This window comes from Mastacembelus armatus, chromosome 13 (genome assembly GCF_900324485.2).
Source record: "Mastacembelus armatus chromosome 13, fMasArm1.2, whole genome shotgun sequence".
Taxonomy (NCBI): Eukaryota; Metazoa; Chordata; class Actinopteri; order Synbranchiformes; family Mastacembelidae; genus Mastacembelus; species Mastacembelus armatus.
The window spans coordinates 6,386,853-6,412,457 of NC_046645.1; the positions used below are offsets into that span (position 1 = coordinate 6,386,853).

The following is a 25,605-nucleotide window of genomic DNA, read 5'->3' on the forward strand; positions in this document are numbered from 1 at the left end:
CACATACAGACACACTCACACCGCACAAACACACACTGTTACAGGCAGACAGCCGCAGCAGCACCTCTGATGAGCATTGCAGTCAGGTACGAATTTAAAGCAGAAATTTAAACATCACGCTCCAATCTCTGCTGAAGAAACTAAACAAACTTCAACCATCAAGCACAACTTCCTCTAAGCCCCCCCATTTAGTCATACACTCCCAACAGAAAAAACAAGGTCCCCCAAAATCTCTTTTCCGAGCAGAGCAGGGCACCCAGAAATCCAATTAGAGCAGCTGGGTCCAGACCAGACACCTCCCCAGTTCAATTCATCCCCTCCTCCTCCATTACTGTATTGAGTCTCGACTCCCACATTCTCATCCTTAATGTGACCTCCACCCCCACCCCACCAAGCTTTATGTTTCTATTCCTTCCCTCTCTTTATCCCATCATGCCTTTCTCCAACAAACAGTGGGTACTTTGTTAAAATTCAGCAAGGGTAAGAAGAGAGTTTAAAGTGTTTGCTCCAGTTTTCTGGTCTCTTCTTCTGGGTAGAGGGAGGTGAGGAGTTGTAGTTATACCCAGAGCAGTAGCTATAGTGTAGCTATAAATCTATCAGTCTGATAACTACAGTCATGATACTACAACTGGGTTCTCACTTCTGTCACTGACTGAACAGTGACAGATGATTCTCCTGCTGAATAGAAGGAAACAAATGAGTTTGTTGTGCAGGCGGTGCTTCAATTGGTGGTATGAACTATAGCAGACTTGAAACTCACCACACGTCAACTCTAATCAGTTTCTTTAGGTCACCCATGGCAAACAAATGTGGCATGCTCTTTTAGAGAAACACAATGCAAGCTGGCCAAACAATATTCTGCAAGAGGGAGTTTTCTACTCTACGTCCATTAATACCCTGACTTTGTTCCTGTTCCTAATTTTGTTGCAAATCACTAAAAGACTGATTTCAGAGTGGATTTTTTGTTTTGGGAACGTTTCCTCCAGAAATCTGAAAAAGAGGGAAAAAAAAAACATGTATTTATTAATATTTTTTATTTTGTCTGTGAGAACCCCACAGGTCTTTGAAATGCTCCAAGAACTTTTGTGACTGTAAATTCTGTAAGTAGTAATATAAATATTAGGTAGACTTTGGTTTATTTCTCTCACATTGCTTTACAGATTTATTTGACCATCAGAGCATCTGCCTCACAGACCAACATGACCATGAAAACTATGAATCGACAGATGCTCTAGTGAATGAGAAGTTATAGCACTACTCTGAATATTCTAATAAATCTACATTATGGAAGCACTACCTTATGAGCTTAATGATTTGTGTTCTTGTGTGTGACAAAATGAGTGCTGTGTGTTATGTGAGAATAGCTCACAAAGCTGTTTTCAGACACTGAAGTCTGAGCTTAAATAAAAAATTAAAGTCAATCACTTATTTCCATTTTACCATTTTACTCTTTCCCTTTCTGAAGCAGGTCTACGGCTCACGGACCATAGCTGTTTCATCTTTTCAGCTTTCCCTGTAGACAACAAAAAACAAGAAAATGAGTGAATCTATAAAATAAGGCAAGATATTAGATTTTAATTGAACAAAAAAAAAAAAAAGACGAGAGAACAACTTACATTAACTTAACACAAACAAAAGAGAAGACTACATGAAGGAACAAGATAAAATGGAGTGTGTTGAAGAAAACGACAAAGGCAAGTCTCTTTTTCAACAGTGCGCACACACACACACGGGCACGCACACACACTGGGAACATTGAAAGACCAAAGATTTAAAAAGACATAAGATTCAACACATCTCAATGGCATTATTGTGGTGTGGCTGTTAAAAATGTAGACACTATATACGACACATAACACAGGCGAATAGCTGAGTTGTATAAGGGAAACAATTCAAATGTGTATTTGGGTGACAAAGAAAAGGCGACAGGTGAATCAGACATGAATAAAACTAAAAAAAACTAAGACTCACATCCTTAACAACATCATTATATTTAGTTCCAATTATGCAACAGTGAGTTCATTTAGTTCTACTTTTGAGACCTTGACATGGCAAAATATTATTAAATACAAATTATTAGTAGCAAAGTTACAAAAATACTTGGGAGCAATACATCCTGATGAAGGTCATGTATGTTGCAATAAATCCTCATTTTAAATTGACAATAAGTTGACTTTTCAGTTTCCCTTCTAGTATCAGGCAGGATTTAAATTAAGAACAAGAAAAGATCATCTGAGCACTAACAGGTAAGTTAACACTCAGATTTTAAAACATAGAAACAAACCAGAGAGCAGAGAACAACTCCTGAAGGTGGCCCAGTTGCATCTTGTTTTCCACTGTCAGTGCCTACTAATGAGGTTTTATGGTGTAACAGCACCACCTGCTGGTACATCAGCAAAAAAGTGCCCTCAAACCATCTGTGTCCTGCAGAAACCCTTTTTCTATTTTAATGTACTATGACAAGTGGCACCTCTTTCCTAAACTAGACGCTGCGTCTTAAAAAGAAACAACCAAATATAATCACAAAAATCTCAGTACTACAAGTAAAAAATTAAATGTTTGGTGACAAATGGTTCCTCCAAAAAAAAAAAAAAAAAAAAACATAGCTTGGTAAACCTTCATGAGAATAACCATGAGTTAATCTATTCGGCTGTGTTAACCAATTTCCACTGCTACATTTACGGGTTAAAATGAAATCAGTAAAAGATGTGACATGAAGCCTGGGTCACATCATGATATTATAAGATTTATTGTCTTTTGTGAATTGAATTTTACCATCTAAAACAATTAATGTGAGAGAATAATAAATATAATGCATACATCTTTAAAGCCATATTTCACTTTGGTACAGCATCTTCTACCCCTTGTATACTTTACATTTTACTACCTTATCTAATTGATTTTATAGACTGTCTAAATGCTGACTGTGCCAAGGAGATATGTGTCATCTTCCAACTTATGTTAAGGGATATCTACAGGCTTCTGCAAATAAATTACCGTCTATTATTGTAATTACCTTCCCAAGAGTCAGAACATGAGCTGAAATTTAAAGGTTGAATGTGTGCAAGTCACACAAGCAGGGCCAGTTGATGTCAAATGCTGTACCAATGTGAAATGTGCACTTCCAGCTCTAACAGGACTTGTCTGGTTGGTTTGTTCAATATTCCCTTTATCAGTAAAATACATAAAAACATAAATATGTGCAGAGACACTGAGACATTAAATGCCACTATTTCCATAACAGTGGCCCAGATATCATCACAACAGTTAAAAAAAAAAAAACAGGTCACTTCAGCCTGACATGTCTCAGGACTAGTTCCTCTCCTGTTGCCACCTGTCAACCTCCATCACAGAAGTGAGGGGCTTCCTCTGCCCAAGATGGTGGGCTGACAATACTCAAAGTGTGCTGTAAAAATTCCCCATATACTTTCCTAAATGTGAGCATTAATTGGGGGAAAACCTGAGACCGTGAGTGGAATACAGCATTGTTAAAAAAGTCTCAACACAGGCAGTGTGTTTTCAAGGCTCTGGATTCCCACTAAAACCCTCATCTAACTTTAAACTAAAAAGCCTGAAATTTTCCACTTCACAGGAAACTCTGCCACTCCTCAGTTAAGTTTTCTCAGGAGAAAGTAACTTTTAACTTTACCTTTAACTCCAGCTCAAAGTTGCAGGTCAGAACTGATGAATCAACATTAATACATCTGCTGCTCTCCAACTCTGGCCAGAAAAATGACATTATCTCATCCTGCATCTTCTCACTAGATATAAAGCTGAGGGTTATGTAGTGATGCTTGAAAGACTGAAATGTTTATCATTAAATAAGATCACCTCTATGACAATGACACACATACAGTACATGTAAAAAAGGACGTTGGTTCAACAAGTGTTTAGAAAGTACAAATGGAGTGCAATTTCCCTAAGAAGGCACAGTCTGGCATCAACTGGCACGTTCCAGCTCAGTTCAGATTTGGCCTCTAGGGACCTGGTGTGGTACCAGGTCACTTTGGACCAGTCATTAACCAGTTTGGTACAGTTCATTTCTGTTGCTGTTGCTGCCTGAGGCTCTCCAGCAGGATTCGCTTATGAGTGGGGTCGAGCACTCCCGCCTCCTCCAGGTCCTCCTCAGTTATATCACTGGAAAAACAATGTGTAAAATGTGAAAGATTTAGCAACCTGTAGTGGTGAGATTGCAGAATGCAACCTTCTAAACAGCCCTCACACCACACCCCCCACTTCCAGGCGTGAGAGATTATATAGTGGCTCTAACATTTAAAACCTTTCCCTGTCTAGAGCTAGTGTTTGGCTTGTCCGTTCTGGACTACTCGGGGTACAACACAGCTGCCTCCATGAAAGGACACCTGCTCCCTAAGTAGATTTAAAAGGCTCATTCTAAGATTAAGAAAATGCAACGACTGGTATTTTCTAGTGATTACACACTAATGACAATATTTTTATGAATACCATACTCCATTTCTGCTGATAGATTGCTCTAAATATTACACATTGAACCTTCAAATCACATTTTACTAGCCCAACCTTTCTCTTATATTGCCCACTAATGGCACAGCAGTTAAATATGTCTAAATGTGTGAGTGTATATACCTGAGGAACTCCAGGTCATCCCAGCCGTTGTGTAGAAGACCCTGCTCATACCTCTCCAGTCCAAGTCTCTGCAGCCACTCACCCACTGAAGAATCCCCGACAGATAAAGACGAACTACTGCTGCCCCAAAGTGCCTTTATGGAAGAAGCATAATGCAAGATCATCCAAAACCTGCTGCAGGAATGTCGGAGCTCCCTACAGCTGCTACAGAACTGATGTTAACAACGTCACTGAATAGTAAAAAGACACATTGAGAATTTAAATACCTCTTCAGGCATGTCCTCTGCGATGCTCTCTGTTATGGGATTTCTGGGTGGGAAGGTGCGGCAAGCGTCCAGGCCTAAACCTATCGGCTGACCTCTAATAGGTGGCGGTGCAGAGGGAGCACGTGGAGGCTGTCCAGGAAACTCACTCTCACTCAGTGTCTTTGCCATCTGCAGCACAGAACACGACTGGTCGTCCAGCGCCCCTCCTGCTCCTGCTCCTGCTCCTGCTCCTGCTCCTGCTCCTGCTCCTGCTCCTGCTCGCCTAAAACCCTCTCCGAGGGCCAGCGGGGCACCAGGAGTGGTTGCTGGGATTCTGACCTCAGCCAGGTCTGGGTAAAGAGGCCGAGGTTTGTGGAAAGGGGGCTCTGCAACCATCTCCAGGGCTCCCTTAGGGAGAGGTGGAGGGGGGAAGTCAGGAGGGGGACGATTCAGGGTGCTTCCAACTGTACCTCCCTGAGCCCCTGACACACAAACACCTCCATCATCTTCTGAGGATCCCTCCTCATTAATGGCACGGACTGGGTGTCCCACCATAGGTCTGCGCGTGTGAGATGGCCCTGAGGTCGCACAGGGAGGTTTGGTTCGAGCTCCAGCTGCGGGAGGATGGGCTTTAGCTGCCTGGGAGTTTGTGGAGGTAGAAGAAGGGAGAAGCTCAGGTGAAAGAGCAGCTGCCGACTGGTTGGGAACACCTTCCAGGATGTAGTAGGCGGGATTATTGTAGCTGTTCTTGCTGATGGATGGATCACTCTCTGATGCGTCCTGCTTAGGTCTTCACAACACACATAGGAACAGAAAAAAATAATTGATTTCTTACGTTTTTATGTTGCATTTGCATTCCCAGCTGTTCATATATCACAAATGTCCATGTGTGATCTGAGGGTGTGTTTGCTGGTTACTGTATGTGATGTTCATGAGGGTGTCCGTACCTCGCAGCAGTTTCCTCCTTACTCAACCTTTCTCCCTCTTCACTGACCTTCCCCAGATCTCCTAGCGGTTTACGAACAGCAGACGGCCTGCAAGGGGGCACAACAGAATATGAGTAAAGTTAACATCACTCGAGCAAAATCGCTAAACTGGTCAACAATATTTTTTTAATCTTATTTTAATTTATAGGGATCTCAAGTGTATTGTATATGAATATAGAGCAGGTAAATGCTATATATTAAAGAATTTCATCTGAAAAATATGAGCACATTTTAATAAAATATTTAGTTTTTAGCATTTTACTATAAAAATACATCAACTGTAAAATTAAAAGTATACTGACTTGACATATTCATGTCCCACTCTGGATACCATTGAGAATTTCCCTTTAGGTCCTCCTGTCTCATCCTTGTCCACACTGATCCACTCTGAAATGCAACAATAAAAAGAGTTGCATGAGACGCTTAAAGCATGTTCTACGTCAAACTGCATCATCGGGATAATTCATGTCTTTAAATTCCTAAAACTTAAAAAGGCGTTTCATTACTCTCAACCACTTCATTGATAGTAATCTAATTTATCTGCGTAGTTTACAAGGCTATCATCACACAGTTTCATATGCAGAGCTTCACCGTAGAGTCTCTCCCTGGTTCCCATCCTTTCTGAGGGGACTCTGACTCTCATGGACCCCCTGATATTTCCTGTTTCCTCGCCACGGTGGGACAGGTAGGTGTGGAACTGCTGTGGTGTGCTGCCAATCATTGACTTCAGAGCCAACACACATTCTCCTAGGAGTACAAAAACACATGGTTGTAGAAACAAGGTCAGTTTGTCGACAGCAAAGAGTTGCATGGCCACACTATAAGCATGAACAGTCTTTTTGTACCATAGGACTCATATCCATCCAGTGATTTCACTGTTAGCAGCAGATGTTGGTCCTGCAGGTACTCGATCTCTGAGAGAAGAGGTTTGAGTGTTGTTAGCTGCTTGTTGGACCACCCCACACGAAGAAAGTTGACATTGTCGCTGCTCTGACTGTCGTTCTCATAACTCTTCTTAAACTCTGCAGATGAGAGTAAGAGAGAGAAACACAGGGCAGGGCGGATAGGAGAAAGGACAAAGGGAAAGAGGTGGCAAGGAAAGAAGAGGGAGATGTTTCTATTGCATTTCATTCAAAAGTACAGAGCAGACAGGAGGTGAGCATGCTGCACAAGTCAAAATGGATTCTAGTTTAAATGTATACTGACTGCCTGAGGTAGGGAAGGAGGGAGGAAAACACAAAAACAGGAAACGTATATTAACAGATATTACATCCAGCTAGTGTTAGAGAAATCCTTTCAGACTGTGGAAAAGCTGTATGTGTGTGAATGAGTCACTCCAAGGATGCAGACATGTTGATCTCACCTTCCAGACATGTGGAGTAGAATTCAATAAAGAATTTGGTTCTGCTCGCCGTCTTCACTATGGCCTCTATGCTCTCAAACTCAATATAGGCCTGCTCTGAAGACTTTGGCAGACCTAGAGAGAAACAGGTGGACAGGAGGGAGTCGGGGTGTAGGAGGGTGAAGGGACATAAGTCATAACATACTGTGACATTTTGCTCAGTGAACGAAAAAACACAAGGAGTGAGCCAGAAAAATGTTACAGGTCATGAATGTGAAGAAGTGAAACATTGTGCATTTTGACAAGTGGTGTTCAGTTGTTGCGTTTGCTCTTCTTGACAAGTACAAACTACATCCAAAGCTCATACCATGTGAAAACATGTGCCACAAAGCTACTGCAGAGAAGCAAGTCAGACGAGGAGGGAGAGTTTGGCAAGAGAATGAAACAAACAAAAGAAACAAAGATTTAAAATTTTATCTTCTGAAGAAGTAAATCCACCTGTACCTTTCTTGGAGACAAACTGTGAGGTCACCCCCACCTCGAAGGTAGCAAACACAGGGGAATGATCACTGGTCACTATATCGTCTGTACAGCCTATCATACAAAAAAACTGTTTAATCACTTTGCTGATCAATCAAAATTACCACATAAATCACCACTGCCAAATTGTGTAACACTGCTAAAAAGAACATCTGAACTGGAGACTGAATTGAAATAAATGTGTGTTGAATGATTGTTTTTCACTGATGGTCACACCATAGGAGTTGCAGACAATGTGTGTTTCTGGGTATGACTTCCACAGGATCCTGTCACACCATGATGGAACATTAGTCCTCATCTGGGACAGAAAAAGACACGGCAGCATTACCAGGACAACTCACACAAAAGGAAAAGACAAAATAAAGATGGGAATAATTTAGAATATTGTTTATTATTGTTATCAAACATACCCCCGTGGCTTTCTGCTTCTGCCAGACGTATGTGTCTCTTGAGCCCCGTTCATAACGGTAGGTGGGTGGGAACGAGATCTCCTCCTCCGCTGTAGAAAGACACATATTCTTAAAACTTCTTGAAGGAAAGTATAAAATCAAAAAACGCAGCGTTGTTTAATATCAATACATCTGATTTATTGAGATGGTTGTATTAAAACATGAACATACTGTAGATTTTTCTAGACTGCTGGTTGTATTAAAACTAAACTTCACATGGCGACAACACAGGAGGAAGCTCCCAGTTTCTCAAAATGGCAAAAGGTGAGACACCAAAATGCTGATTTTGAGTTTTCGAATCCTTCTCAACGCAAAAAAATGGCAAAACCACACAGAAAGGGTGAATCTGGACAAACAGCCACATCCTGTGTGTTTGAGCTACGAGTATAAAAAAAATACAAATGAAATGAAACAGAGGGTCACCACTGTCTTACGTGTTGCCTGTAAATAAAACAAGGTCTAAGAAAGGATGTGGAGAAACAATGGCTGAACTGCATCTTTCTGTTAATAATGTCTTATACTATGATCCTTTTTTATCTTGCCCTCACTCATGAACATCTCAGAAGTATGTCCTTGTACAAAACAGGAGGAAGCAATGAGTACTGGTTCAGTCATACTGACCAAAGCGTAGAAAGACTTTGTTCTTCTCCCTCTCCAGGTTGAGCTGGTCCACCTTCAGCAGCGGATCAAACTCCTTTCTGTTAATGTAGTTTAAAATCTCCTAGATAACAGACACAACAAAAGCCATGATTACACAATTGAGGTGCCACACAGATTTGCTATGTTTCCAAAATGTCATCATCCTGTTCATGTCTGTGTATTTCTGCTTCACCTGTATGTCCATATCCAGCCTGTAGTTGAGGTCTCCCAGCCAGAAAAGGTGTGTGAAGCGCAGTGAGATGTCAAAGGAGCTCAGCTGTTTGTCTCCTAGTGACAGCAGCCGCAGGATATCAAGGTAGTTCTGGTTCCTCCTACAGGAGTCAGAGGTTAAATGCATTATAGGTAATCAGAGGTAAAAAGGAGTTAGGCGTTTAGTGTGTGTTTGTGATATTTTCTGACGCACATTAAAGTATATCACCAAAACCAAAAGGAAAGGAAATTCAAATGAGTTTCTACAGGGCTGTGAAAATAAAATAAAACAAAATAAACATCCTCTGAAGTACAGAACATGATGTTCAAACAGGATTTTAGTACCTGGCAATCTTCTCATTCCCTGATGTCAAGTGACAATTCACAAAACCAAAAGATGTCCCATTAAACATGAATGACACACCCACAGCTCCTTTGTTACCTAGAAAATCATCAAAACAAATTTGCAAAATTAATATATCACAGAAATTAATAGCAACTAATGATGAAAAGCATTACTTCTTAAGGTCATTTTTTAAAGAGTTTAAATTTGTGTTTTTAGTATTTTATCATATAGATACAACATGCTTTCTTCTTAATTTAAATCACATTTTTCATCAAGATATAAAGTAATAAAATACAAGTACCATCTTTAATTGGCTATTTGTTTTTCCAAAAAAAAAAAAAAAAAAAAAAAAAAAAGTTTTCCTCTAGATTTTGACCAGGAAGTAAAGTGTGTGAAGGAAGACAGAGCACAGTTTTTACCCAGTGTGTTGGCAATGCCTGTCTTGACACTGGACATTCCCACATGGCTGATTCGGTTCTCATGTTCAGGTTTCACCAACACAGCAATCTTTATGTTCCACAAAGTCTGTACTGCAATCTATAAACAGGAACAGTAACACACAATGAGAACCTTATAATCACTTCTGCACTCACTTTGAACAAAAATAGCCTTTCAATAGCATCTTCAGTTTTGCCTTGAAATTAAAACATTTTGCTAAAGTCATGGTTTCCACCTGCTTTCCTCACCGGTTTATAATCCAGCTCTGTCTGTTCTTTCAACATGGCACGTAGTGACTCCACCCACTCCCGATCACACACAGAGTTTTCTTGTGTCCCAAAAACATAAAGGTCATGAGGGATGGTGACTGTCATCTCGTCCAGGGTCTTCCCAAGGCCACGACACAACACCCATGAGGCCACAGACTTGGGTGAAGGTACTGAGCCTGTAAACAAAACCCAAAATGGTGCATGCACATCAAAAACTTTAATGTCTTGCTATATAAATATATATGTGTTCCTCTGTAACATATGAAAATACTGAATAATGTATATGACTAACCCATATTCCAGGTGCCTATGAAGATGGAAATCATGTCTGGCTCGTCTTGATTGGAATGCTTGTTCTTCATCAGCTGCAGCAGCTGGCAAAATGCCTCCCGCTTCTGAAACACACAAACATCAGTGAATGGAAGCTGCCACAAAAGGGCACTGTGTTCCTAAGTGGAAAAGCAAAAATTGAATTCATAGAAAAAGAAATTTGTGTATGGGTCTGTGCCACAAGTTTGTGACCCTGTTAGTTTCCTTCAGTTGATTCTGAATAGACAAATAAATGCAACATAGGAGAACAATTCGTTAGTTTGAATTTGGATACATATACTACCTGCAGTGTATTCAGCTGTAGGTGTTTATATGTTCAAATGAAGGAGAAACTGTAAAAGGTTATGCTTTCATACATCTAAAATCTATTACCAGCAAGAGTGTGTGTGTCTGTGTGTGTCTGTGCAGACCTTGGCACTTGCAAAGATGAAGTCTTTCCTCTGGCTCTTGTCCTTCTCCTTCTCAAAAACAATACCCAACTTATTCTGCACCCTCTGTGACTTGATCAGCTGACGGACTGAGAGAAACAGACAGAACAAATAGACAGACAGGAGACAGAGGGTTAGAGATAAAGGCAGGGAGGAATCACAAGGTCAAGGAACAGATTGAGAGAATTAAAGAAAGTCAAGGAACAACAAAGACAAGACAAGACAAGTTCCAATATTATATTTTTTGTCTCAATCTGTGTTTCAAATAAACACTGTGATAAGTATTAAGTTACTAAATACTTCTATATTAAATATATTTGATCACAATAGTCCAGATCCTTTAAAACAATTTTCATGCTGGGATGCAGCTAAAGGTTACCTGTAGTGTGTTGAAGCAAACAGCCCCCTCAACTAAAGACCCCCACTAACATCATAAAAATACAGACCATAAAAAAGCCATTTATTTAATGAATGAGTCTCTTATTTGGACAGCCATCCTCTAACTAAAATGATCACAAGATGAGTCATAATCCGGGTGCCTTACTACCTCTGTCACACATATTTCTGCTCATCTCGCAATTTAGAAAATACTGAGCTTATTGTGTATGCTGTGTGTCTGTGTGTATTTCTCACTTTTATCATGCGTGAATGTGGTCCAGTCCTCCTGGCTGTCCTTCACTTTCTTCATCACGACCAGTCGTCCTCCCTCCACATCAACAGACAGAGTGTACTTCTGACTCTTTCCTATCTTTGTCAGCTCTGCTAGGTAGACATCCAGCTTTACCTGTAGGATCAGAGAAGAATTAAATACACATATATACAGCATGTAAAATCTTCAAGCCACCAGGGGTCTCCAAAGTAAAAGAACTGGTGACCTGAACACTCCCTCTGTTGTTTGGCACTAACAGAGTTATATTTACATCAGGTATATACAGACAGCAGAATCAGAAAAATAAAAAGCAGGAATTTAAATCATGTTGTCAGTAGTTCTTTGACAAAGGGGTCCGTTTTCTTTTAATCTCTAGGACTTGCACCAAGAAATGTGAGACTTAAAACGTCACAGAAAAACTGTTTAACCAAAAGACAAATGAACTCTCATTCTGAGTCATACACATACAGGAAAACATCAATAAAGGGAGACTGTATGTCAGTCGGTTCATCAGGTACCACATCTTAAACTTATCCCCTCATTGTACTAACGTTTTTGTTCCTGTGCAACAGGAAGCTGCTGAGAGGACATCACCTCAGAAAATGCAGACTAGGCTGAGAACAAATATTTCAAATCATCCATTTCTTCTTCCCTTTCTGACTCAGCTCCCTTCCCTGTCTGCTTCCACCGACATATTAATGTTGATCCCTGCTCTCCACCAAATTCATATTAAACCCCTAAAAGTAAACAACTTTAATCTTACAATCACTACACAAGTTGTGCTTAGAAGTACATGATGATAAGAAGTGATAAATACCACAGTATGACAAAGCCACTGATGATGCTACAAGAAGTGCATAACAAACATTCCTTTGGTATCGCCTCTGCTCTACTGACAAACCTCTGGCAGTATGTTAAGGAATACACAACCTCAGTCTGTTTTACTGTTTAGTCTGTCCTCTGTAGAATAAAACCACATTTTCCTCATAGTAACATATAATAAATCAAACAGATCTCAGGTTGGCCTGCCTAAAATCACATCAGGAAAAATTATCTGCTCCTGAGTTTCCTTGTCATGTGATAAAACAAGAAAGATGGTAGATGTAGGATTTTGACAATAACATTCATACCTAAATTGATAATAAATTAGAGCTTGAATGTACCAGGTCTTGATGTCATGATGATTGTTAAAATACAACATTTCTCATGTCATCTTTCTCTGATTAAATTACAGGTAAAAATATATGTTTTTATATAATAATACTTACTCCCAGAAAGACAATCACTGTGTAGCTGTGTGGGTGGTATGTGTCTGTATGTACACGTGTGTGCATGCATACCTCGAAGGCCTGCACAGGGATAGATTTGCTGTGACGCATGGAGAGAGGAGGAGGGGAGCATGGAGAGGTCGAACTCATATCCTGGAGGGCTTTCAGAGCCTGAGGGGAGAAAAAGCGAGAAGGAGAGGGTGGGCATGGAACAATTAGTATAAATAAGATGATAAAGTGGGGAAGCGACATGGACGTAAAACAAAGCCACACAGAATGAGAGAGATAAACTATATTGTTTTCCACATTAGTGTTGGTGTCAACAAGGAAGCAGTTTCCCATTTCCTGAATGTGATCTAACAGGAGCAGGAGAAGGAGAAGGTGGAGCCCATGACATCACGAGTCAAGACATACTGCAGCTTGACTAGACTGAAGCCATTTCCTTGCCAGCCAGCTGAAGCTCTTCTTTACAAATAAAGTCCAGGAAGAAACAATCTCACCTATTACCATGACAGAGCTGCTCAGACTGTACTTACAAGTCAGGGATAGAATCTCATTGGCAAGGTTTATTGTGTTAGAAAATCACAACAATAAAATGTAACTTTGTCCTTCCTCTCTTGCTTTGTGGGTATTACACATGCATAGACCTTTAAGGGGTTAATAGATGAATGGCTTTTGTGTCCAGAAAAGTCACAAAATCCCCCCTATCCCACTCCACGTGTCTGTTTTTATGTGTTGTGTGTCAAGGCCCCGTCAAGAGAAGGGGCCCTCTCTCCCCCTCTCAAATACACCCAAGGCTGGAGGCTTCATGCTGGGCTACACATACACATGCAGCCAGTAGGGCTTCTGGGTGGATAATTTGTTATACAGAGAGGGTTATCTAAACTAAGAGCTGTGTGACCAAGTAGGGAAAGAAAAAAAAAACAAGAAAAACACACCCACACATGCACAGAAAGGAGAGACGGATGGAAAGACAGCAGACCTACACATGACTGACTACAGAAAATGTGTGTACCTTCTTCTCTATGGAGGACAACAGGTCTTTGAGAACTGCCAGCTTGGTCACGAGGTTTTCCAGTTCCTGGTCTCCACCTTGATTCACTGACTGATGGCGAAAAAAAAAAAAAAAAAAAACACTCACGTAAGTGATGCAGTTTGAAAAGAAGAATAGGATGTCCCTAAGACAGCAAGATGAAATGTTATGTTTTAAAAATGCAGTGGTCAACCCATTTGTGTTTGTTAAGGAATGAAACTCTTGTCTCTTTAAGAACAAACGTGTACGACCACATCACACAATTATGACGAAACATTACAAATAAGCCGTCCTCTACTACACAAACACAAAGTACCCTGGACTGAATTAAAGTTAATGTGTGACATTCATAACAATAAAAATGAGCAATAAAAATGCTGGAAAACTTTACAACAACTACAACAGATTGTGCACTTGTTAGAGAACAGGAGACAGGGCTGTTTTGAGAGTAAACATGGTAAACAACGTGTTACATGGTCAGGTTTGGCCTTGAAGGTGCATTTTCTTACTTAAACTTAAAATGACAAATTCACAGCTTAGACATTAATCCAGACCACATATATTTACATTTGACATTTTTGAGTAATGCTGAGGGGTCAACATACAGCAGGACCACACACAGAGACAGATGAGGAGCTGTACCTGTTGGATCATCCTGGAGACCATGAAGGCACTCTGCTGATCAAAGACTTTGGACAGGATCTCTAGACCAGACAGGACCTTATCTACCTCCCTATTAGAAAAAACAAAGACATCCCAAGCTTCACAGTCCTCGTCTAAGTAATGACTTCTTCATTCATTCAGATCTAACAGATTTTTTACTACTTTTATGGCTTCACAGTGAACAACAGATGATTCAGTTATCGTTTGTTGCATTTTTGACAACTGGCAGCCCTTCATGTGCTGCCAAACAAATCCTTGCAAACATATATTGTAAAAGAGCAGATACATCGAAGAATACCACTGTGAGTCTATATTTTGTGTCTGTAGTAGGTTTTTTGCACTAGTACTACCCGGCTCTACTCGGCTCGAGTAGCTGGTAATCTTTTTTTTTTTTTTTTTTAGCTAGCTTTAGCTTTTTTTCAGTCCCAAGCGAACCGCGCCGTCCGACACTAAAATGTGACGTCAACAAGCTGCGGGCCACTGATTGGACAGGGAGTGACGTCACTAGAGGAGTCATAAGCGCGACGTCCGACGAGAATCAAAAACCCGCCATTTTTAAAAACCGTCAACAGCGACTACTTGTTTTTCCATTTTTAATGTCTTTAGCGAGGTTAGGACTGACGTTACTCACAAAACAACACCGTGGTCCTAGAGGAGGTGCGGATGTTTCTGTGCTTGGTGGTGTCACGGCAGCTTGGTGCCGCTGTGCCATGACGGACCCACCCACGTTGAGGTGGTACTCAACTGTAGTGTAGTGGAAAATGACCAAAACCGAGTCGAGTAGTGCTAAAACTGTGTTAATGGAAAAGGGGCATAGGTGAACTGGAGAGTCTGTCTTACCCATTGAGGCGTTTGCACGAGGCCACTAGTGTCTTGTTGAGGTGAGGCAAGGAGCAGGCTCCCTGTTTGACGGCCTCCAGGTCCAGAGCATAGCTGCCCTTTAGGTACTCATGGGAGATGGTGCTCAGGCCATTAGCTGCTGGAGCGCTACAACTAATCCAAACAAAGTGATAAGCATTTAAGGTATAACCATCTATAACTTGACTCTGGAAATTTGTTAAGTCCTACATACATTTTTCTCATTTACTATACTTCAATACTTCTACTTTATTACTAGCAAAAACCATACATGGATCTTTGTTTCAACTGGCTAAAAATTTAAATTACAAATACATGGTCTTTTATTGGAAGAATTTCATAGTAGCCATATGTGTAAAGTTGCTGTTAAGTATATATGTGTCTGTGCAGTCAAGATTTTTAGAATCACACACTTCCTTTAGACCAGAAGGCTGATTTATGTCTCACACACACAAAACACATTTACTCCGCTCACCAAGTCAGCTACCAGAGTGGCTGTCACAGAATTATGGCTTTAAGAACACTATTTCATTCTGACCTGAAAATTATAAATGGTTTAAGCTCAGAAGGGAATGCTGCTACCTTGTTTAATTTACAAACCCACTACACAACACATCCCACACTGCTCTTTCCTCAGGGGAAACACTGGTGACAGACAATTCAAGTGCTTGCAGATTTTTGTTTTCCTGACAGCACACACTGTTGATATGGCCAAATAAAACACACCTTCTGGTCTTAAGTGCTGCAACTATTACTTCTGCATCTGCATAAATCTGCTTTTACAATCATTTAATATGGTCCACACTGTGGCTTTCAAGTAGGCCAAGTAAGAAAATTTTCCTGCCGTGCTTTATTTTTAACATGCAAAGTCTGCACACCAGGAGACCGATAAAATATATGATGCATTTTGAGCTCATGTTGTGTTTTAAAAAAAGTAAATTAATCTCATCCAGAAAGTATCAGTGTGAGAACTGTGAACTTCAGAAACCAAAAAGAGGATGTTACTTCAGTGATTTCACCTTCAGTCAACACTGTGACAAAAGTTACAGTTACATCAGTTTGATCAAATTCTGCTAGGCAGCTTGGTGCAACATGGAAAACCCAAACTAAAAGTATTTTTTTAAAAAAAGTTACTTTGATCTGCAAGAGAAATATAATGAATAAAATGATTTCTTCAAAATGAGCGTGCAGCAGTCTGAGCATAGAACCTGGCTTTGTATGAATCCACACACATCTACATGCACACACAAACTACACCCCCACTTCACTAAAGCTTTGCATCATCTGTGAACAATGTGGGTTTCAACAGGATGTGGCTTTCCTCCTTTATTCAGCCACAGAGGGGCACGCAAGGGAGGGTATTACTGTATTTTGCCTGCTAATGAACATGAGTGTTTGTTATATTCAATATTTAAATGTAATGTGCCTGGATGTGTTTGTTCATAGCATTAGTAACTCTTCTACTTACTATGTTTTAGATATGTGTGTTCACAGTGAAGCATGTGATCATTTCTGTGTTTGTCTATGTGTGCAACAACATGCACACATAACCAACGTGTTACATGGTTAACACGTTGGTTAAGACAGCCAGTACATAGTTGGTGATGGGATTCTCAGCACTTAAATGTAAACAATAAAATGTGCTCACCTGTCTGTGGGTATGTCTGGTCCAGGGGGAGTGGAGGTGGAGGAAGAGCGCGGAGGGAGTGGTGGCTTCTCGTCCTCCCCATCTACCAATCACAGAAAAGAACAGTTAACATGTGACACAACCACTGTTCCTGTAGGTACTTCCCAATTCTCTTCTTTGATTGTTTCTCAAATGACCCATAAATTGTTATGGTCCTTGATATTGACACCTGTCCTAAAACTCTCGTTCCTGGTCTGAGGAACAGGCCTTGAAAGGATACATAAGATCACCCTCCACTGAAATATTTTAGCAGTCTAACACGCCCTTTTATTGGAAATCTGATTGGAAGCTGCAGCTCATTGTTTGAATCTGAAATCGCATCACATCACCACTACATTTTTATCCTAGGGTGAACAAACAGCAGAACCAACTCAGGAGAATCAATAAAGCATGTCAATTTTATTTGATATTCACCATCTGGTTAGAAATACTGGATCTGTATACCAGAGAAAAAAAATGTATTTCATTAGAAATAATGCTCTCTTCTGCATGCAGTTTCTCCTTATAATCTGTGTCATGAATAATTTTAGCATCCAAGGGACACACATATTAATTGTGTTTCTAGCATCATTTCCATTTAGTCATGTGAGGAGTGACTCATCCCTGTGTACAAAGTACATTTACTGTACACAGTTTGTCTGATCTGAGCACATTGTAAATACATAAAATTGCTTAAATATTTTCAAGCATACAGTAGACACAAGCGAGGAAAACGTGAATACAATTCAGGCAACTGAAACATGCCACCATGCAAGTGTGCCTGTGTGTGACTCTATAGATACCTGAATAGTCTCTGTCATCACTGACAGCTGTATCCTCTCTGTCCACAGGGTAAAGCAGGGTGGTGACCAGACCCTGGCTGGGCTGTAGGTACAATGACACCAACTCTGGCAATGTTTTAAACCGCTTTGGCTGCACACCCTGGGACGTCTGAGGCAGACGGGGAGGAAGGGAAACAGGGAGGGATGCACCGAGAGACACAGGAAGAGAAGGAAAGTTATTTTCTACATGGTATGAACATAACAATTACATTGAAACTCCTTGGCCCCTATTGTTCTACATTTAATGTTGTGTAAGCAAATATGAGCCAGTAGTCTAAATATAAATCAAATCAGGAAGAAGTATTTTGGTAAATGCTGCTTGCAAACAAATTGGTTCTGGGAAGCTAAATTAGACCTTTAGACTCTCTTCAATGTCACAGCTATGACCTCCAAATAAACCAAACAGCAAAGAGACAGATGTCTGGGCTATGGCCACACCGACCGCCTGACGCACCATGTTGTCGTGTGTGAGTCTGAGACAGAGTGTGTATGTCTGGCTGGGGGTGGTGGGCACTTCACAGCTGTTGGGCACAAGGCACAAAGAGACTGCTGCTGGAGCATATATGTGTATGCATAAGTGTGTGTGTGTGTGTGTGTGTGTGTGTGTGTAACTCAGATAGCTCAGCGCCAACAAAAGCATCTCTGCCTGCCAGCTGCTACTAAAGTGAATACAGTTTTTGCTGCACACACACTTAACCTCAGTAGCATGTGTGCTTATTGTCTTTTCTGTACCTGTACAGCCAGAAATCCTTCATCATCTGGGAGGATTCTGTATGTGTGGACATGCTTCTGAAAACTGCAGAGACAGAGATAAAGGGGAGATGATGAGAGAGCAAAGGGAAAAAATAAGAAGATGGTCAGAAACATGAACAAAATATAATGAGAAACAGATGTTTAGACTGTTTGATTTAACAAAAAACACATTTCATGTCTGGCATTCACACATACACACTTGACCTCAGTGGACAGGGGTGTGTGTATGTATTGGTGAGGGGGGTTACCCGCTGTACAGAGCTTCAACCTGTTGCTGTCTGTCACAATGGTGAACAGGCTTTATCCTTACAGTAGCAAGTTTTTTTTACAATGTGAAGCTACAGTGATACTTACAAAATGATGAAACAAAAAAAAACATTTAAGAGATAGGATGTAGATTAAAGAAAATGGTCTAGTCATTTTTTCACATCCTCCTAGTGATGTGTATATTTCAGTCAACTGTGTGTCAAACTTCACAGTAAGACTTGCATTTTTTATTCAACTGCGAGTGTTGTTTTCAAGCCAATCGTCGATCAATGCTATGACATTGTGACTGCAGTCACAGCCACAAGCTGGAGGTGAATGATTTTCATGTCTGCTCAGTGGACCGAATACAAAATGTTCAATTTGCCAACCAAATGTTGTGGTTGTTGTCTGTTGGTGTATTTATGTGTGTGTCATGGTGATGCTTCTGTTCAGATGTTAGGGTTTTGGGAGCTTATGCAAAACACTTCAGTAATGTTCTTACTTCTGCTCATATACCGTGCTTCTTTACAGTACGAGTGCATGTGGACTATACAAACATAATGAGGATAAATCCATGTTGGGAATTCATTGTGCTCTGTCCACTCAGCTGTTTTTCCAGTCTTTCTAGGTCAGTGTCACACAGGAACAAAGACAAAAACTGAAATAAAATATGAACGCGTTTCCATAACAAACAACATGATTAATTTTTATTCTTCCAAATACTAAATACTGGTACAACTGCACTAGACATACTTTATTCAGTTGGTCTGAATCTGCATTATAAGAAATTATTCAAGTTTGTGTTTTGGTCATGCACAGTTGCATAGAATAAACCTGCATAGCCTCCATTATGGGTGGGCCAACACTTTTAAATTGTGCATGACATCACAAAATGAAATTAACATTTGTCTAGATTTGATGTGGACTTTTGTACACCACAAAATTGTGTCAATGCCTGGCAGGCAATTTAAAAGTGTTTCTAGTGCAACTGGAAATTAATTATGGTATGTTTTCATACAATTTGTTCTCACTGTGTTTAAACCCTTAGACTATTTTCAATTTAGGGCAATCATGTTTTTAAAGGCTGCTTATCACAAATGCCTGCTGTCGTAGTTCTGTTGCCAAAATGGGCAAATCAGATATGCGTTTTTGCATGTTTCTTTATTCGGCATTGTTTTCTTTATCTGACTGCACATGGAGTGTCCAAGTTAAATGATATGAGACTTGTTGAAGCTAAACCCCCAGGACACACAGAACAGAAGTTCCCATGTTAAACTGATGTATAGACACCATTTTCATTGATAACTTCCATGTATCATCAATTGGTCACACAAACAATATAAAGCAGATAAATATTTCCTCCTGGCTCTAGAGCTCCAGCAGTAAAGTCTATATAACAATATTCATATTTAATCCTGTCACCTTATAATCGCAGTGCAGTGAGTATGCCCAGTGGCGCATAATTCATACACAGGATTCACTGCAGTGTACAGTAGTGTGTGTTCTTGTTGGCAGCTGATGAGATTCTCTGCAGCCCCATCAAGTAAATACTATTGTTTCAGTAGCAGCAAAAGGGGTGGATGACAGAGAAGGAGAGGGGTTTGTTACTGAATAGACCATACAGTCTATAGGATAGACATTGATTCAAACTGTGTGTGAGTGTGTGTGTGCTGTCAACAATAGCCTGGGCTGTGAATAATGACTGCCCCACTGATGCCTTCTGTCCCCCATCACTTTGTCTTTTTCTACCTAATCAGTAATACACATACACAGTATTTCCTTCTTCAAAGATCACCTAGTGGTTTGTATTTGCAAAACCTTGACCTGGTAGCAACCAACAGGTAAACTCCCCTCCTTAAAGCCCAGCTCTGTTGTCCAGTCCTGATCATCACATTACTCCACTGATCAAAGTGCAAGGGGGTCTAAATATGAAGTATAGATTAGAGTAAAATCACAAAACATTGGTTAAACTCATTTTATAAAAATCTCTAATGAGGTGAGTACACTACCATTCAGAGATAATAAATCTAAAGAAGAAGAGAAGCGGTAGTCATTTTCAGAAGGGTTTTTAGACTGATGATAGATGGCATAAGTGTAATCTGAAAGAGGATGTGGTTCTATATCCTAACACTTTCTACATTATGTTTCTATAATACTGCAAATCATCTTTGTGTGTATTATGCCAGTACAAAAAACAAACCAGAAAATCAAATAAATTTTGACAGTTTTTACATTTAAAAAAAAGCAAAAATTGTAAAAACAAAACAAACAAAAAAAACCTCCACAATTCAATATATACACTCTCACACACACACCTTGATGGTGAGGAATGTTTTCACAGAAACGTTCAGGTTTCAAACACACACACATAAACACAGAGGGGCCTGAATCCTGACATGTTAAGACGTGCTGCACTGACACTACAGTATATCTTCTTGACAATAAAAACAAAAACCAATTCAGTGTCTCAGTGGCCCAGAGATGCATATACAAATGTCTATTAGCATGTGGCCTCCCCTGATGGTTTGCATCTCTCTCATCAGGGTATAAAAATCTGGCATTACAGCTGAAAACATTTGAAATGTGCTGACTGCTGTCATTTTAGCTGGCAAGATGTTTTTCCAATACTGCAACATGCTACATATTAACAAAAACAGCAGAAACTTACAGCACTCATCAATTCATTGCAAAATTGTCAGCAGCTTAAAGTGGTTGCTTCCTACCAGACTTATTACCTCATAATTTCTATACCTGCACACAAAACACTAAGTCCACAGACCAAAATGTACAGAAAGAGGAAGTGAAAAGCAAAAGCTTTGAGATAAAATGTCCAGGGAGACAGTCCCACTGCTGTTACAGCTTCCGTAAAGTCACATTAGTCTATTCTCAGACAACAGCAGAGTGGAAACACTTCCTAAACACACTGCTGCCTCCAAAACCCCTTAAAAAAGGAAGTGCATGTAACCGTGTATGTAAATTACCAGAGCAAAAAAGTTTATCTGCAAAGTTCAGGTTAAAAAAAAAACAAAAAAAAAAAAACATACAATACTGCCTTGTATGAGTTTTGTGGGCAGAGACCTAAAAGATGTCATCTGGTAGAGCAGTTAAAATGAGCTAGTTTCTATGTTAAGTCACCAAGTTGATGTATGTGTGTTAGTTCTTCTCTGGACAAAGACAGTCTAGGTGCATTCACTAGAAATTACCTAAACAAATATTTTCCCTTTTTACTGCAAAATGAAAAATGCCCATTTTTAACGTTTCTAACGTTCAAAAGGGTTTTGAAAATACTTTAAAACCTTTAGAAAACACTTACGGTGATATTTCTTAGGTTTGTTTGATTCAGTTCATAGTGTAGTGGGGAAGCAAAAGGCCTCCCCTGATAAAGGACGTAATATTCAACACCAAGAAGACGTGCTGTACAGAAACACCCTGAGTCTCCAGGATGTCGCACTTGGCCATGATCACAAACTATTGCCATTCAGCTGTCTGAAACCATTTTAAGCCTCTGGTGGTTCACATTTTACTTCCCAGAAACATGTGTTCTTTTTTTTTTTTAACCCACAAAGGTGAAAAATGAATATGATGTCTGATAATACAATATTTTGCTTGATGGTTGCTGGGAAATACTGTGTCATCTCTGTTCTTAAAGAACCAGTACAAATAGGAAAGACAGCTTGTTTCTGTCAAACTGACAGGACATTGTTTCACATGACCTATGATAGGTCAGTGATATTGGGCAATACATTTGATATTTCTTTACTAATTTTGATTGTATTTCAATTTTTTTATACTGTGACCCATGATGCATAAAACTAGAAGACATGGTGTTAGTCAAATATCTAAAAAGATTTCTGAATTACAAAAAGTGCCAACTGTTACACTCACAACAGTGAAGCTCAATCCTTCAGTTAAGGTTTGACTTTGGGTGATGAACTTCAACTAGACAACCTGATATGTGACTCTGAAAGCCTTTGCAGATATTTTATGTTATTTTAATGACAGGTATGGCTCTCTGGCCAGAGAAAGTCAAAGGTTTTATGAAAAACACAGCAAATGGAACAATGTACAGGAAAGTCGGTCACAGCCTTCACTTCACCAATGCACATACGTGTCCTCTTTTAAAGTAATCAGCATAGATTATTAACAACCCACAAATCACTGACTTTAGCCTAGATTGCTGAGCATTACAGAGTATTGAATAACTATAGACGTGCCCTGAACAAATCTTGGTGCTGAACAACTACCCTATAAACAACTCTAAAAATCACATAAATTGAGTTATGTATAGGCTGCAAGTGTATGGGTAAATTATGTTACTTCTTTCTGTTGCTGATATTGGTATAATAAAATATACTTTATGAACTGAAAAAAAAAAAAAAACTATATTTCTGTTTTGAAATGTTTCCCGTTAAACAGCAGAGAAAAAACTAATAGTTGACAATGGGCTTGCATTTTATTTTGTCTTCGTTCGTCTTAATCTACATTTTTACATGAATCCTACCACCACTACTGTATAATCACTAACAGGAAATGATGGGTGTGCAAGAGAAAAATAATAATAAAATAAATATATTTGTCTTTAAAAGACAGACTAATAGCAGTTGGAGTCCATGTTAGTGCCATAATCCTGCTCCATGATTATTACAAAGTAAACAGATAATCCAGTGTCAATTGATTTTTAAAACAAAGCAACAGTCAATAGTCAATTTTTCATGTCATGTTATGTTATTAAGATACTGTTTACAATGTGGCAGCAAAAACCTCTGGGTAAAAGGCAGTACCAGTGTTTGTAAAGCAGAGTGGGTAAAATCTGTTCACAACAAATTAGAGATGTCATGACAAAAAAACTTTCTGAGATGAAACAAAGTCTATGATGTGAGCGGTAAAACGGTAGAGGAAGGGGGAGGTGGTGGCAGGGAACACAAATCCGGAAACGGATGATGCACGGATGTGAGGAATGTTGTTGGTCATAGAGTGAATGACTAGTGCATCCAGCAAAGAATGAGAAGTGGATAATGTCACCAGTGTTTATGAATCTCTTTATGTTTATTTCACAGTGTGCATGAGAAGAGCAGTATAATTTTTGCATGATATGGAGTTTAGACTATAGCACAGTTCAGGCATAAGGGCAACAAATGATGGATATTTTAGTAAAGGTTTAACTGGGTGATTACAAAAAAAAAAGTACATTTAAATAATAAAACATTTTCTGTTGCTTCGTCTAATCAGTTCATTGTCTAGTAATTTCAGCTTTGGTAGCCAACGGTCTAAAGTTTAAAGTGATGTATTTGCACATTTACACAAATACATAAAATATGTATTGTGACTGTGCATGTCTACATGCACACACTGAACTCAGCATGGGATAAACTATCAGATGAGGGATGTACTGTAGGTTATAAGTCAATGTCATAACTGTGTCACGTGGCCTTTTATTTCCTGCATATGCACATCAGTAACTATGCGTTAGTTTAACTTTGTGTAGAGGATGTGAGTCATTAGGGTCCTTTGTTTTCAACTTGAACATGGTTCATTTTACTTGATGTAGTCGTGGTCAAGTGTACGCTGGCAGTGCTGTCTCTGTGTTAAAGGTGGATTATCTGTTCCTCAAGCAGACCATCAAACATTGTAGTTTAATTTATCTAACTCAACAAATAGTGTGGCTGTTTGATGCCTGATGAATACAGGGATGGTTGGTGGAAAGGTCAGTGGAGTGTGCATCATCATTAAAGGATGTCATGTCCTCAGACTACACACACACACACAAGGCCTGTGCTGCCCTGACATACACATTAACATTTCATGGTATAATGTCTAACCAGCTGCTGATCTTTTCTGAGCCTTAAATAAAGCACACCAGCACATAGATGCTTATATTTCACCCCCACCAGCCTTCAGTGTAATGCCTATGCTCACAGCCCGCAGGCTGACTGTAAAAGCAGAGCTGCAGGCGACCACATCAGACACAAGGCAGGCAGGGACAGCCCTAAAGTTGTGTGCCATGCTGCAGTTTCAGTGCTGGACAGACAGACCGTCTCTCTCCCAGTCTCTGCCGACCAGGAGAAAGTAAACAAATGGCTGAAACCTTGTTTAACACACTGGCGCACGCAGGCTTCAACCAGCACCATTTAATCACACACTGCACAACACGACCGCTGCTGCAGGAAAGTTCAGGCCTACGTGCAAATTTTAAGTTTATATATTTTGGCAGAATAATAACAGACCCGGGGGTGAGTTTAGGATAAAACCATATTCCCAATGGACATGTGCGCATTTAAACAAAGCAAAACGAGGCTGTACACGCATGAGTCCGCTCACAGTTTGTCTTTTCTGCCATGAAGTTACTTACAGTACGCACAGAGCGTAAGCCCCGTTGACGCTCTCACTATCCCGCACCAGGAAGCTGCCGTCTCTCCCGGCCCGGGCCAATAGCTCCTCGGCCGCCGCTCGACTCAGGTCCCGGTGATACCACATCGGCGGTGCGGGCCCCAACGGAGAAAGCCCCCCGCCGGCACCTCCCCCGGCCATGGCCACAGCCCTTCCAACCGGGTTCAACTCAAGCGGCTTCTCCGAGAAAAAGTCCCAGCCCTGCTCCGGAGCAGAAAAATAATCCAGAGCCGCAGAAAAGCAGCGTCCACGTCCCTCCGACCGAGCCCAGGAGGCGCTACGGGACCACAAGTTGGTAATTTGTTGTGTTTCGCTGTTTCCTCAGTTCCTGAAAGACTCACCACACTCCTCTTTCGCTTCCCAGTCCCACGGAAATCAGGGTATGTAAATCCACACTGGAAACCGGGGGCAGA

At 40.2% G+C, this 25,605-nt stretch overlaps 1 protein-coding gene across 1 annotated transcript; it reads right to left on the reverse strand.

Moving 5' to 3' along the window:
- Window positions 1-1,975: 1,975 nt before the first annotated feature.
- inppl1a (inositol polyphosphate phosphatase-like 1a) lies at window positions 1,976-25,605 on the reverse strand. Its single transcript, XM_026294652.1, has 27 exons — window positions 25,155-25,605; window positions 18,539-18,602; window positions 17,768-17,915; window positions 16,947-17,028; window positions 15,281-15,433; window positions 14,420-14,510; window positions 13,760-13,849; window positions 12,817-12,915; window positions 11,461-11,611; window positions 10,810-10,916; window positions 10,362-10,464; window positions 10,049-10,245; window positions 9,782-9,899; window positions 9,362-9,458; window positions 9,000-9,138; window positions 8,789-8,888; window positions 8,129-8,217; window positions 7,935-8,016; window positions 7,683-7,772; window positions 7,200-7,313; window positions 6,682-6,858; window positions 6,428-6,583; window positions 6,139-6,223; window positions 5,798-5,884; window positions 4,872-5,640; window positions 4,606-4,739; window positions 1,976-4,137 (listed from the first exon to the last, which is right to left on the reverse strand). Exons 1-27 carry the CDS (start codon window positions 25,331-25,333, stop codon window positions 4,038-4,040), a joined length of 3,801 nt encoding a protein of 1,266 aa, XP_026150437.1. The 5' UTR covers window positions 25,334-25,605; the 3' UTR covers window positions 1,976-4,037.

Bases quoted from the DNA above. Each gene is read 5' to 3' on its own strand.
- inppl1a (XM_026294652.1), bottom strand. From the start codon at position 25,333: ATGGCCGGGGGAGGTGCCGGCGGGGGGCTTTCTCCGTTGGGGCCCGCA. The intron at 11,612-12,816 runs GTATGCATGCAC...CTGATCCTACAG, and splicing joins TCCCTGTGCAGGCCTTCGAG to GTAAAGCTGGATGTCTACCT. The intron at 5,641-5,797 runs GTACGGACACCC...TGTGTTGTGAAG, and splicing joins AAGGAGGAAACTGCTGCGAG to ACCTAAGCAGGACGCATCAG.